The sequence below is a fragment of the Scomber japonicus genome, chromosome 24 (assembly GCF_027409825.1).
Source record: "Scomber japonicus isolate fScoJap1 chromosome 24, fScoJap1.pri, whole genome shotgun sequence".
NCBI classification, from domain to species: Eukaryota; Metazoa; Chordata; class Actinopteri; order Scombriformes; family Scombridae; genus Scomber; species Scomber japonicus.
In genome coordinates, this window is record NC_070601.1 from 9,549,030 (window position 1) to 9,562,065 (window position 13,036).

Here is a 13,036-nt window from a genome sequence, read left to right on the forward strand (position 1 = left end):
TTGCAGGAATTTGGTGGACACTTCAGCAGCTGGTGACTTGCCGTCATGGGGTCTCCAGATACACTATACCACCCTTTTGCCCCCAAAATGTCTCTGCTGTTGCTTTACTCTTTGTGTGAGTACACAAATCCAGCACTGAGAAAGGTGAGGAAGAACAAGAAAAAGGAAAAGGACAAGGGAGGAAGGAGTTACCTGAGGCTCCATGGGTCGGTGCATGGCAGAGGCCTCAGAGGAGCCTCCATTGGAGAATGGTTCAGAGGAGCGGGGAGGCAGAGGGGGCTGCTTGGGAGGAGGGGCGGTCTGAGGGGAGCCCTGAATGTTCTTACGGTACCGTTCATCTGCCTGGGATGAGGGAATCGCACAGGACAAAGAAGGCGTGAGGGTCAATGATTGAACTAAAGCAGAGAAACCAGGAAAATCAAGTAGAAGGGAACCACTTCTAAAGTTCAAGATCAATAGACCACGAAATACTCCATGGCCTGATGATGAGTGCATGTTCTTAGAAGTCATATCTACTGTTCAATAGCCCATGCACAGATTTAAAGCTTGAATTTCTTTCCTGTTTAAACATGGTTCCCATCTCCTTGTTTTTTTACATTTTTAGGAATCTTTTGTCATACTCAGAAATCTTCATATTTGACAGACAAAGAACAATCAAGACAACCGGTGACAATGATATTAAACATGCTTTAAAGGCCATTCGAGGCAGCCGTACAGACACACATAGAGGTGGAGACAGGACTCTTTTGAACATCCTTGAAAACATATTAAGACTCATAAATGGTGGGAAAGAAGATCATTGTTAATCGACACGAAACAGCACTGTGGATGACACTACTCAGGGTGTCCTGCATGTTAGTTTGGCCGTCTACATGCAACGACCCAGTCCACACACACACATTGACAGCATTAATGAAGAATTTCACAGGTCGGCCATCCAAGATCAAGAGAAAATATGAACACTTGTGGTATTTTATTGTTCTAGCAAGAAAAAACTCTTTTTTTTAAAAAATGGATGAAAGGCGAAGTCATGAACAAATAAACTATGGGGGGACAAAATCCTGAAAGATAAAATAACCAACAATCTTTTATTTTTATGGCAAAAAATAAAACTATCTGGAAAATGTAGACTAATTATTTACACTTCGTCACAAACCTAACAACCATTTCTCTTTCTCTTGCTCAGCCTCCTTCAAGTGAAAATGAAGGCGAAAACATCTCAAACATCCGACTGGTTTTAGTAGTCAAGGGAGGCTAGCAATAGTGCAAGTGAGAACGAGTGACGAGAGAGAGAGAGAGAGAGAGAGAGAGAGAGAGAGAGAGAGAGAGAGAGAGAGAGAGAGAGAGAGAGAGAGAGAGAGAGAGAGAGAGAGAGAGAGAGAGAGAGAGAGAGAGAGAAAACAGCTCAGTTTTATTCAGGACATAAAAAGGCTGGTTTGCTGGTGGTTGTGAGCCTGTGGTTTTCCATTCTCCACCGTACCCCCTACTTGTCTCGTACAAAAGGGCCTGTCTGAGTGGGCCTGCATTCTAACAAATTAGTTACCGCTTTGGAATAACACCACAGCTTCCACAAATGAACACACAACGCAGCATGTGTCTGAACTCAGTCAGAATTATAAGTTAGTGTGCAGTTTTGTCTCGAGATTTCATGTTGCGACCCATCTTTATCTTCTCATGCAGGCTTAGAGAAGTAGCTAAAGAAAACCCTTATTTGTTGCTCGCACCACCTCTATCACCATGGCCACTGAGGCTGTGTGAAGACAAGCAAGAAGCAGCTGGAAAGAGCAGGCAGCGGGGTAGTCAGAGCCGAGGAGGAGGTTCACCTCTCTGATAGGCTGAGGAGGATGATTGACAGGCTCGGCGGGCCTATCGGGCTCCATATGTTCTGCCTGGGGAGGTTTAGAGTCAGTGGGGGTTTCAGTCTGAGTGGGGCTGGGAATGGGGGAGTTTGAGAGCTGGCTGTTGCAGGTCTCAACAGAGTCAGTCTTCTCTGGCACTGCTGCCTGGGATTTTGTGTTGTCAGGGGGGACTGTCTGAGGGGCTCTGGAGGACTCCTGAGCACCTCTTGCTACAGACACAGCACTGTCAAGGACCTGAGCTTGTGGGGTTGTGGTGAAGACTTTGTCAGGGGGCAGGGTGGAGGTCTGTGGAGGTTTGCTATGGTCTGAGGGGAGTTTGGTCTTGTCACCAGGCTGCTGTTTGGTATCGTGCTGGAGCGACAGCAGGTAAGCCTGCTCCTGCTGCAGCCTCTTATGGAGTCGCTCGGCCTTGCGCTGCTCCTCGAGCTCCCTCCACTTGAACTCCTATTGCAGAGTGTGGGGTTGATTCAAGGCTGGCTTTAAATCACTGCCATCTTCCTTTCCCATAAAAAACACAACCTTTTCCCAAAAAACATTCATACACACAGACTTTGGCATCATTTATCACTTATTTTGCCCGTGTAACTATTTTAACTTAGGTTGTGTAATGTTGGAAATCTACGAAAAGCCAAAAAGGACATTAAATGAACAGACTGCATCTAATAAAATATAATTAAATAATTGTTAACAAAAAAAATGCAAAATGTGATTTTAAAAAAAGAAGATGAAATGACAAAACGTTAGACAATTCTTCTCATTTTTTTGTAAGCAAAAATCACACCTGTTAAAAACAAACATTTGTTGTGGAGCATTTCCTGATAACTTCCTGTCTTCATCGCTGTCACATTCACATCATTTTCGGATAAAAACTGATCATAGCTCCCAGTTTTTGAATCACTCGGCAACTCTTACAAGGGTTTCATTCATTATCATGCCATTACAATACAAGTTAAGTCAAAACATGAACTCAATTTGAACAGTATTAAAATGGTGCTTTGATGCCCACAAAAACGTATACAAAATCTAACAAAATTTAAATTATGTTATGCTTTGAAATTAAATTCTTGATTAGGAAGCCACACATCAGGCATCATTTCAGTGGTAAATTAATTAGTTACTGAAAGGCTGATCCTGATGTGAATGACTTGATTTCTTTGCATCTACAACAGTCCCCTTAGAAAGGAGGAAAGATCTGCTAATATATTGTAGATTTTAATATGAGGTGTATGTGTGTGACTGACCAGCAGCATGGCCTGTTCACGGAGCAGCTGCTCCTGCAGCATCTCCAGGTGTCTCTGCTCCTCTTCCAGCTGACGTCTGATGTACTCCTGTCAATAACAATAAAGCAGTCGCTGAAGTTAGTAATCCGAAGTAGAGATACCATGTCCATCTTTACATCTTGTGTCTGATTTTTGGGTGTGCGACTGTAAAACTGATCCCAAATAATAACCCTGAATACACAAAGATCTACCACATTGTTGTTTTTCCCCACAGCTTCACTTTTATTCACATATTGTTTGGATATGTTTTAACAATGTAAACAGTAATTGCAGAGTTGTGTCTCACTTCCATCTCCCATGACCTTATTTGTTTTACAGAGCTAACATGTCTTTTGCTGTTTTGTTATGCTTGTGTCAACAGTACTGGCGCTGATTCTAAATAGTCTTACTTTCAAATCATTAGCTGAAACCTTAGCACAGCTACAGTGCATGTTGTCTACATTTTGGTCATTCACTGACCAGCATCATCTCTTTCACCATGACTAACTTACTTGGTGCATTTGAAACATTACAAAAAATACATGAAAAACAGCTGACCTGTTCACGATCATTCCTTCTCTTCTCATCCTCGGCCCGCCGGCGTTCCTCCTCCTCTTTACGTCTGCGATCCATCTCTTCAATGCGCCTCTTCTCCTCTTGCTCGCGGCGACGCTGCTCACGCTCCTGCTGCCTCCTCATCTCTCGTTCACGTCTCTGTTGCTATGGGGCAGTACACACACACGAAAAAAAGTCAAAATTTCACAACAAAAATATGATTTTCAGCAATCTGATCTTTTTGTTTGCCAATGTCATCTTAAAAAAAAGAAAAAGAAAGAATCATTCTACCTCTTCCAGCCGCCTCCTCTGCTCCTTCTGCTGCTCAATGCGTTTCTGCCTCTCGGCCAGTAGTTGGCGCTTGTACTCCTCCTGCTCTCGCATCTGCTGCTCCTGGAGAAGCTGCTGGCGGCGGAGCGCCTCTGAACGCTCCTTGTTCTCCTGCTGCAGGCGGATGAAGTCACGCCGCAGAGTTGACTCACCTGGCACGTTGACAATGGAGCTGGGAGACGGGACAAATTAGGACAAGAGGGTTAGACTCAAAAGACACTGAGCTCAGTTTGAAATGCCTTCCAATAAGTAGGACTACCTGGTTTTAGGATGTGCTGTGACTACAAGACCATACCTGGGTTCTCCCTCCTGCTCTGGAGGATCTTCTTCCTCTTCCTCACTGCCACTGTACTCGTACTCTGTCTCATCTGCACATGGAAAAATTGACAGCTCAGCATAACTATGACCACATCATAAAATACATAGATAATACAACTTTTCCAAGATTTTGTAACAATAACATAAAAGAGAAGCAGCATAAGACAGACGCACCCTTCTCTCCCCTCTTCTTCTTGGTACGGTCGATGTGGTCTTTGAGCTGGATGCGGACTTGCCTCTCGTTGGGCTGGTCTCGGATGAAGGGGTGCTTCAGCAGCTGTTCTGTTGGGGGTCGCTGCGTGTAGTTCTTCACCAGACAGCCCTCGATGAAACTGAAAAACTTTTTGGACCTGTGGGGGTTTTAGTGGAAGAGTCTATACAATGCGTTCCGGAGAGGGTGAAATATATTAAAACAGACAGCAGGAGCCAGACAGATATTTCTGCCACACAAGGACAGAGTGCATCTGAGAATTTTAAGTAAAGGGGTCATTTCGGCAAACAAGCTCCAACTCCAAATCACAAATCAGTCCTAACAGCACTCCCTCCCTTTGTGTCGATGAAACACTCCACAGCTTGATAACAGCCTCTGGTTTCTCACAGTAAATTGAAGTTTATGCATGTGGACAGGCAGCATTGAACCTTTCACCGCATATATACCATGACAACTATGAAATATGGGACGCAGTACAATGAAATCATCAATACTGCACCTGCTGCCATTTGGTTTTGGTTCAGTTCACTTTGAATTAAGCAAACAAAAAATGAAATGATTTAACAGTAAAACAATGTATTATTTTATGCTGGATATGGCCCATAACAATGTATGACCTACACATATGTGTTTTAATACTTCTATATCTGTTTCTATAAAGAAAAATCTGAACGTGTTACTCAGTATTAGTCAGAGTTGGAGTGTTCTCTGCAGTATGTCCAGAGCAGCGCTGCAGTGTCTGCCAGGAGAGGCTGAGCCTGCCAGAGCAGGTGTACCACAGATGTTCAACTCAGCAGCAAAGCAAAGAGGACAAGCTCTGGATTCAAGCATTGAAGCTGCCTGGTCTGATGTCAAAGATGAAATTTAAATCTACACTGAAGTGTATACTTAAATATCATAAACTAATTGACATGTCAGGATATATAAGGACAAAAAGAGGATTGCAAAGGATAGAAATACTCCATCCATGCTGTGTGCTACTCACCATTTTTTAGACTTGAGCCGAGGAGGAGGGTTTCTTGGAATAAGGAATAGTGCACGCATCGGGTGCATGTCACAAAGTGCTGCAAGAATACACACACGGACACATCAATAAGAATTGAAGAGACTGAACAAACACAAAATCATTAACAGAAACAACGAATGGCACTTACGTGGCGCTCCTTCAGCCATTTCAATAGCGGTGATACCACAGGACCACAGATCACTCTGCAAGATGAGAAAACACCCATGAACCAAACCCAGAACAAGTACACATGCTTAGGTAAAACAAGGTGTTCACAGGTACACTGCACCAGCTGTACACAATAACATCATGTTTTTTTTAGCTGCAGTAAAAGAGAGCATTGAGTGGAGTGTCTTACCCTGTAATCATATGTAGCGTCTGGGTTCTCATCACAAGCGATGACCTCAGGGGCCATCCAATAGGGAGTCCCGATGAAGGTGTTTCTCCTCCCCACTGTCCGATCCAGCTGGGCACTCACGCCAAAGTCCACTGGAGAGAATTACAGTGACCGCAGTGTGTTAAGTGTTGTACTGACATTTTCAAAGACTCAATTTAAAGTTAAATATTAATTTTAGGAGAGACTGGGGGCTATTTCTGCTTCCCTGTGCACTCCCCATAAATCTGGAGGTCAGGTCACATCACATCACTTTTTTACGCTTGATGGGTCACAGGCGAAAAGTTGTGTTGCTGTGACAGGAAGTCATCTTTAAAATTAAAGTTGTCATCCATAAGATTTTCATGAAATCAAACATGTTTTTTTATTCAATTTATGAGCACTAGCCATTCAGTGAATTTAAATCCTATAATCAACAGCCACATTTTTCAGTTTAAATGGTACCAAGGTAAGTGGTAAATTGCCAAAAGGTGAAAAAAAGTTTAGATTGGCAAAAACTGAGAAATATTTTTTTTGGAATCAAGTAATGAGTTAACAAAACAGATTTTCTACAGCAATGGATATAAATGAAGTCTTGAAAGTTGATGCAAACTATTTCTATAGATGTACCAACTTTTAATGATTACTTAGAAACCCCTTTGTCCACATAAAAGCTTGGAGAAGGAAGCGTGATGGTCTGGAGCTCTATTGATGGATCCAGAGTGACTGGCACCCTGGACCAAGAGGGCTACCACAGCACTTTGCAGAGTCACGCAACGCTCCAGTTGAAGTTCAGAATTAATTCGACAGCAAGATAATTATCTAAATTACCTCAATAATATATTATTAATAATATATGGATGTCCATTGTAGAAAAAAGTGTAAAATATTTTTCCAATCATTTACTTGTTCCATGCTTTAACTTCAGAGTAACGTTGAGACATTAAGCTACAGTACGTACTGTAAAGTTCTATAAAAACGGGAAAACTTTTAACCAGTGGAATATTTTCATTTTTATGCAGGGTTCAATTTGGGTATCTATACAGGAGGGATTCAAGTAACTTGATTGAAGTGGTTTAATTTCATCCAGAGTGTCATGAAATGTGCGAGTAAATTGTCAAAAACTACAAACTTAAGTAGGCAAAAATGCTTCTTTGTTTTTAACTTAATTGTAAAGGAAAATTAACAATTTCACTCCACAGCAGCAGTCACATGAAATGAGTGGTCCTCTCCATGGCAGAAACAGACTACAGGTGCTTACAGTCTGTGTGATGTGATCTGTGTCTGACAAAATCAACGTTGAGACATATCAGATTGTCTCCTGGGCGAATTACTTTGTTGTGACGTAAACGGAGAAAAAACAGAGGCAATCAGACATGTCATCAACGCATGTCATCTATCTGCCGTTGAAAATGAAAAAAAAAAAAAAATACAAAAGCTTTGGTCAGCACTTTTTAGCAGCAGCATTTCCCCAGGTCACGTATTCTGGTTGCTTTGTAAATAAGTGTCTCAGCAGCCGTCACATTGTGGGAGTTTTTGATTGACAACTCCAGATTTCACCAGATTTCTTTCAAGATTGTCAACTTCCGGAATCATGTAGCTTAAAAGGGGCATTAGACCTTGTTTCTCTGAGAAAAATATAGCAAACACATGGAAAAACCTGTGTTGCCGCTCACCTAATTTGACTTCAGCGTTCTCAGTCAACAGGACGTTCTGGCCTTTGATGTCACGGTGGATAACGTGGTGAGCATGCAAGTGAGCCAGACCCTGAAGAGGACAAAGAGACAGAGGACATGAGTGGTGGAAGATTAGAGGAGAGGAAAGGCGATGACAGAAGAGAAGAAGAGGAGCTCACTCTGAGGATCTCTCTGGAGATGTATGCGATCCAGTCTTCCTTCAGCTGGTTCCCCTTGGTGTTCTTTACCAAGTCGGTGATAGAACCAGCTCCACAGAACTCCATCACCAACTAAACAAAAATACAAAATGCATCAGAAGAAAAGTCCATGGTATCTGACCTAACATCACCTGTATTTAAGGAAACCCTAGTATAAAGTAATAACTAGAGGGACAAAAAGAAAAAGATATTATAGGGTTTAAGGACATGCGAATAAGCATGGTTGCTAAATATTTCCTTTTTCCATACCTTCTTATTCAACATTCATTTCTTGAATGGATTTGAGGACTTACCCATAGCTGGTCATCGTGTCCCGGGGGGCTCTTTTTAATGAAAGCACCATAGTAGGTAGCTATGTTTCTGTGGTGGGAATACTTCTTCAGCATATTAATCTCCAATTTAATTTCCTCCTCTTCATCCTACAAACACACACAAACATTACAGGGTTATAGAAAGAACATATTTCACATAGAAAATCATGATGAAATATAATAATAAGATTCTGCAGGCATCAACTTTTAATCATCATTTGGCCTTGAGTGACACTTCATTTCAGTCACAAATCAATTCACTTCCATATTTAGGGTCATGGCAAGTGTCAAGCTATGTGACTACGCCCCACTGCAATTTCAGTGAGGTCTGACCAGGCACTTATTCATCGTTTGTCTAGGACTCAACTACGTAACAATGCAGTAGAAGTAGCCCGTCTACTGGCAAATGATTCCTTTGTTTAGGGATTAATGATGCATGAGTGAGCCTCATAGTGAGTTGATGTGTACAGTGGCCATTATCTGTAATCCATTTTAAAACACTAAATATACATTAGATCGATGGCAAATCCTCCACAGACATACATTAGTAGCAGGCTGACATGATCCAGAACCACAGTAAACACGCACACATCATAGGTGCAGGATCACTCAATGGAAGACTAATAAATAAGCATGAAATTGACACACTTAATAATCAAACGTAACCTAAAAACAGACCTGATAATTACACACACAGGCCCTGCAGGGAGGAGGGTAATCAGTGGGTTTATCTAGAGTTTAAAAGATGCTAAATCAACTGCCAGATGTAACTTGAACGCAGCGTTTAGTCTCTGTTGGATATGGCCTTTAGTGTAAGTGAAAGAGGCAAAAACCTGTCCGGTGTCACGCCTGCACAGAAAGGTCAGAGCTAGCCAGCAGAGCTAACTCCCTGCATGCACCCAATAGTAACTTGACAGTGATTAACAGTGACACGCTAATTGAACACATGCAGGGATCAGCCCGCCAGTGCTTTGCTTTATGGTTACATGGCCTCTCCTATAGAAAGTACAGTGGGAGGAGGGGTATAGAAAAGCGAAGGTGGGGGGTGGTTGTACAGCATTATCAATGCAGACTATATGTACAGTGTTGTCTTCTTTATATTAAATGTAATTAAATTAAATTAATTAAATTACAAGCCCACGCAGCTGCTAAATGTAGTAAAATTAACAACAAGGTAATGCAATGTGTGCATGTTACTACACTGTATCTGATATACATGCACTACCTAGTAGTAAAATGGCAGTTGGCTGTCTATGCAGGTGGCCATACTGCTGCTGCATGACTCGTTTTGAGTTGACGTAAGCCTTTCTGTTGTGCGCGCACCCCCCCCCCCCTCATTCCCTTCCCTTCCCCTCCCTATCCTCCCCTCCCATCTACCCCTCTCTGCTGTGCAGCTGTTGGATTATCACACTCCCGACTGCGAAAGCCTCGCTGCCACAAGTCACATGGTGAGGGGAAAGACAGGCACAATCATATGGTGATGTGTGTCAGACAGAGAGAGACAGAAGAGGAGGAAGAGGAGGAGGGGAGTTTTGGTCAAATGACAGAGCAGAGGATATGAGGGAAAACATTGTGTCTCAGTGTACAATACATACACATGAGAGGTTATTAATCTGTGGCTATAGGTCAAATATAATACTCACTTTAAACCACAATTAAATACACAAATACACTAGAATTTGGTGTAAGAGATGGATTCTGTTTGTTTCTGTGTCTTCACCCACATTACAGATGTGAAACACATCTGTAAGCAGCTCAAAATGAACACAGAACTGATATTTAACCAACATGTTCTGTCATTAAAAGATTCATAGTATATTTTAACAGGGAAAAAAGCCTCGGCTCATGCGATGTTTAAGTCTTTAAATGTCTCCTGCCAAATTGCACAAACAAACTCGGCCTTTACCAGACAGTCGAAAAAAAAGGAGTAGACAGCAGCAGCTACACAAACAAGGACAAAGCCGCTCTCCGCCCAAATCATCCAGTCAGCTCTATACCAGAGGATTGGAAAATGCTTTTAATATATCACAAAATAGAGACTCAAAGTAGAAAGGCATTCATTTGTAGCTTTAGGCCTGCATGGCGGCAGAGAGGAGGAATGTTTGGATTTGAGAATGTGGAGCAGGGATGAGAATGTAGGTCAGAGTGACACTGGACAGGCCAGCGTGTCTGCGGATGAGCTCTTGCAAGCAGGACAGACGAGAGCGCAGCACGGCCCAACTTAATCATAGTGACGATCAGGTAACGGTTAGATGAGGAAAACCAGCTGTGTGTTATTTCATGGCAAAGAGGGGCTGATTAAAGCACTTTGAAGTCATGTTAAATCATGAACTATTTTGTGGAGGTTAAGTAATGTAATATACTGAATGAATATGGTCTGTATCTAGGTGCTTGTGTTCATTTTATGGAGTGACGGTGAGGTTTAGGGCCTCAATTAACTATCTTTTTCATTAACAGTTAACATAAAATTTGGGCTATAAAATGTCAGATAACACCAGTTTCCTTAACCCCAAGCTGCTGTCATAAAATAAATGTTCATGTTTTGCCCAACCACCCAAAACCAGAAGACTTTCACACAAGTCAAATACAAGCAGTAAATGCACTCAAGTGAGAAGCTTCAACTGAAATATTTGCATTTGTACTTGAAAAAAATGACTTAAACAATCTGAAAATAAAAATAGCTCTTGATTAACTGACTGATCCACTGATTGATTAATTTCTTCAGTTCTAACGAGCTTGTATCACGAACTGAAACTCTGTAATTGAACACAGACTTAAAAAACACCTCTCAGAGCATAGTCAGTGCACTTCTAATGCAAATTCGTCTTGGAAATGCATTAGCATACTTAATGCGTACAAATTAAATCAGTCACACCGACTTAAAAAAAATCACTGCGTGAGGTCTGAAAGTAAGCGAGACTATCACCTTAAATGAATTATTCAATCATGTGCAGGTAATAAAAATCCTGACGTAGGTCTTGATAGCTGCCTGTGATGTTTACAACTACTCAATGTGTCACTTTCAAAAGAGAAACAGTTACTGTAGGATTTATTTGCACATGTGCAAGCACCTGCTTCATGTGATAAATCATTTCCATTCAACAAAAGCGGTCTGTGAGTTACTACATATCTAGAGGGCACACCTAGCATCCTGTCACACAAAACAGGAAACAGTTGGGCAATATTCTCTGCACTGATTAAGCATGATAACAAATCAGGTTAGTGTGTAATGCTGACTCATCATGACGTAGGTTTATGTGAGGAGCGGCAGCAGGCAAGTCAGGGCGTATAGGTTATGTGCTGCTGCGTTAACCTATTTCAAGCTCATGTATTACTGCCAGGATATGTAGGAATATGTGGCATATAATAGTGGTAAAAGTTTCCTTATAAGGGTAGTGATGCATGGGTGTAATTGAGCTGATTGTTTTAGACTTTGCTCCCCCAGGGGGAAGATGATGAACTACAATCCACAAGTCACCAGTGAGGTCTGTTAATGCGAGTACAGTATGATTATGCCCAGATTCCTCCATCGTTATTATGGCCGTGTGGGTGGTTGGCCCCGCTGGCCTTCGCTGCCACTCTGAAACACGCCGCTTTGTGTGTTTCTGCGTGTGTGGTTGTGTGCGTTCTCTCATCTGCAAACGGGGACCTCCCACGGCTGAGGGCAGCCCGCTGGCCCGCTAAATGACGCACTTCACTCAAAAAGCATCTTGTTGCCTCTCCCCTTCCCCTGCTGTTTATTATGATGGTAAGAACTCATTACAGAGCATGTCATTTTCTCCTCTGCGAGTTCAAAAACATTGAGACGTCAGATCGGAAGGAATGTCTACAGATTTTAATATTAACCAGACAATAAGAGCAAAGGCTCCAATATTATGTTCTCCAAGTTTCACATTTGACTATAGCTGATATGCACCACTATCACCACTGTTTCTAATTAAACCACCAACTTACCAATTCTCTGGAAATGAAAGTACCTTGTTGTTTCATGTTTTGAAGTTGAGACGTTAAACACAACAAAAAAACCCAACATGACTAATCTGTAGACTTGTGGGAGGACGGGATGAACAATCAGTCACCAAATGTGATTGAACTCGGACTAGATTATGATGTTTGTCAATTGGACAGTCTATGCGATTAGTCATTAAAAAAAGTTTCAATTCCTATTTTCGTTTCCCATCACTTAGTAAAATGGTTTACAGTCTTTACAGAAAGGTCACTGCACATGCTTACACTGTGATGTCAGCGCTGAAACAATATATTGTTCGGCCTTACCTCTGTGACGTCCATGACCTTGATGGCAGCCAGCTGTCCAGTCTTGACATGTCGTCCCTGTGAAGAGACCAAACACAGGTGAGCATTCACACTCCACTTGGCAAACTCATTCTAGTCTTATTAACTGTCAGCTGGGTGATGATTAATGAACTGAGGAAGCGTGTGTGTGTGTGTGACTGACAGAAACACAGAAAGACAAGAACTCATATTCCAGTGCATGTTCTCCTACTTAATTATATGGGTTCTATTCATGAAGTATCCCACAGCCTGCTTAAATCTGCTACATACAGTACATGCCATATTATTCCCAAGCTATATAACCCAGACATTCCTAGACTCCTCTGCTCTCCCAGCACCCTACTGCCACTCTTTACATAAACAAAGGACTGAAATAGAGGCCTGCAACCCCTCCGCCGCACCCCCAACCCCTAGAGGAGATAAAACGTGGGACAATTTTGGTATTCCCCTCCTAACTCTTTAGGGCAGCACTGCGGGGACACTGCTGCTGCACACATGCATCAATACACAGCATAGACCTCTTGCACTGTATGCGGCAGAAGGACACAACTCAGACACACATGTGAACCCCCCACCACCACCACCACCACCACCACCACCACCACCACCATCATCATCTTAGCCAGT

At 42.2% G+C, this 13,036-nt stretch overlaps 1 protein-coding gene across 2 annotated transcripts in view; it reads right to left on the reverse strand.

Moving 5' to 3' along the window:
• The window catches only part of LOC128354096 (mitogen-activated protein kinase kinase kinase kinase 4-like), a 35,546-nt gene that overhangs the window by 11,873 nt on the left and 10,637 nt on the right, over positions 1-13,036 (reverse strand). The window contains exons 3-15 of one of the 2 annotated variants that reach the window (XM_053314346.1): positions 12,392-12,448; positions 8,099-8,224; positions 7,767-7,877; positions 7,588-7,678; positions 5,897-6,027; positions 5,687-5,741; positions 5,518-5,596; positions 4,496-4,671; positions 4,299-4,371; positions 3,965-4,175; positions 3,677-3,838; positions 3,101-3,187; positions 193-342 (exon numbers count right to left, since the gene is read on the reverse strand). In XM_053314346.1, coding sequence (XP_053170321.1) covers positions 193-342; positions 3,101-3,187; positions 3,677-3,838; positions 3,965-4,175; positions 4,299-4,371; positions 4,496-4,671; positions 5,518-5,596; positions 5,687-5,741; positions 5,897-6,027; positions 7,588-7,678; positions 7,767-7,877; positions 8,099-8,224; positions 12,392-12,448 — 1,509 coding nt within the window. Of the gene's footprint in view, positions 1-192; positions 343-3,100; positions 3,188-3,676; positions 3,839-3,877; positions 3,911-3,964; positions 4,176-4,298; positions 4,372-4,495; positions 4,672-5,517; positions 5,597-5,686; positions 5,742-5,896; positions 6,028-7,587; positions 7,679-7,766; positions 7,878-8,098; positions 8,225-12,391; positions 12,449-13,036 lie in introns of those variants that run through there. The other variant, XM_053314347.1, reaches the window with a different exon arrangement.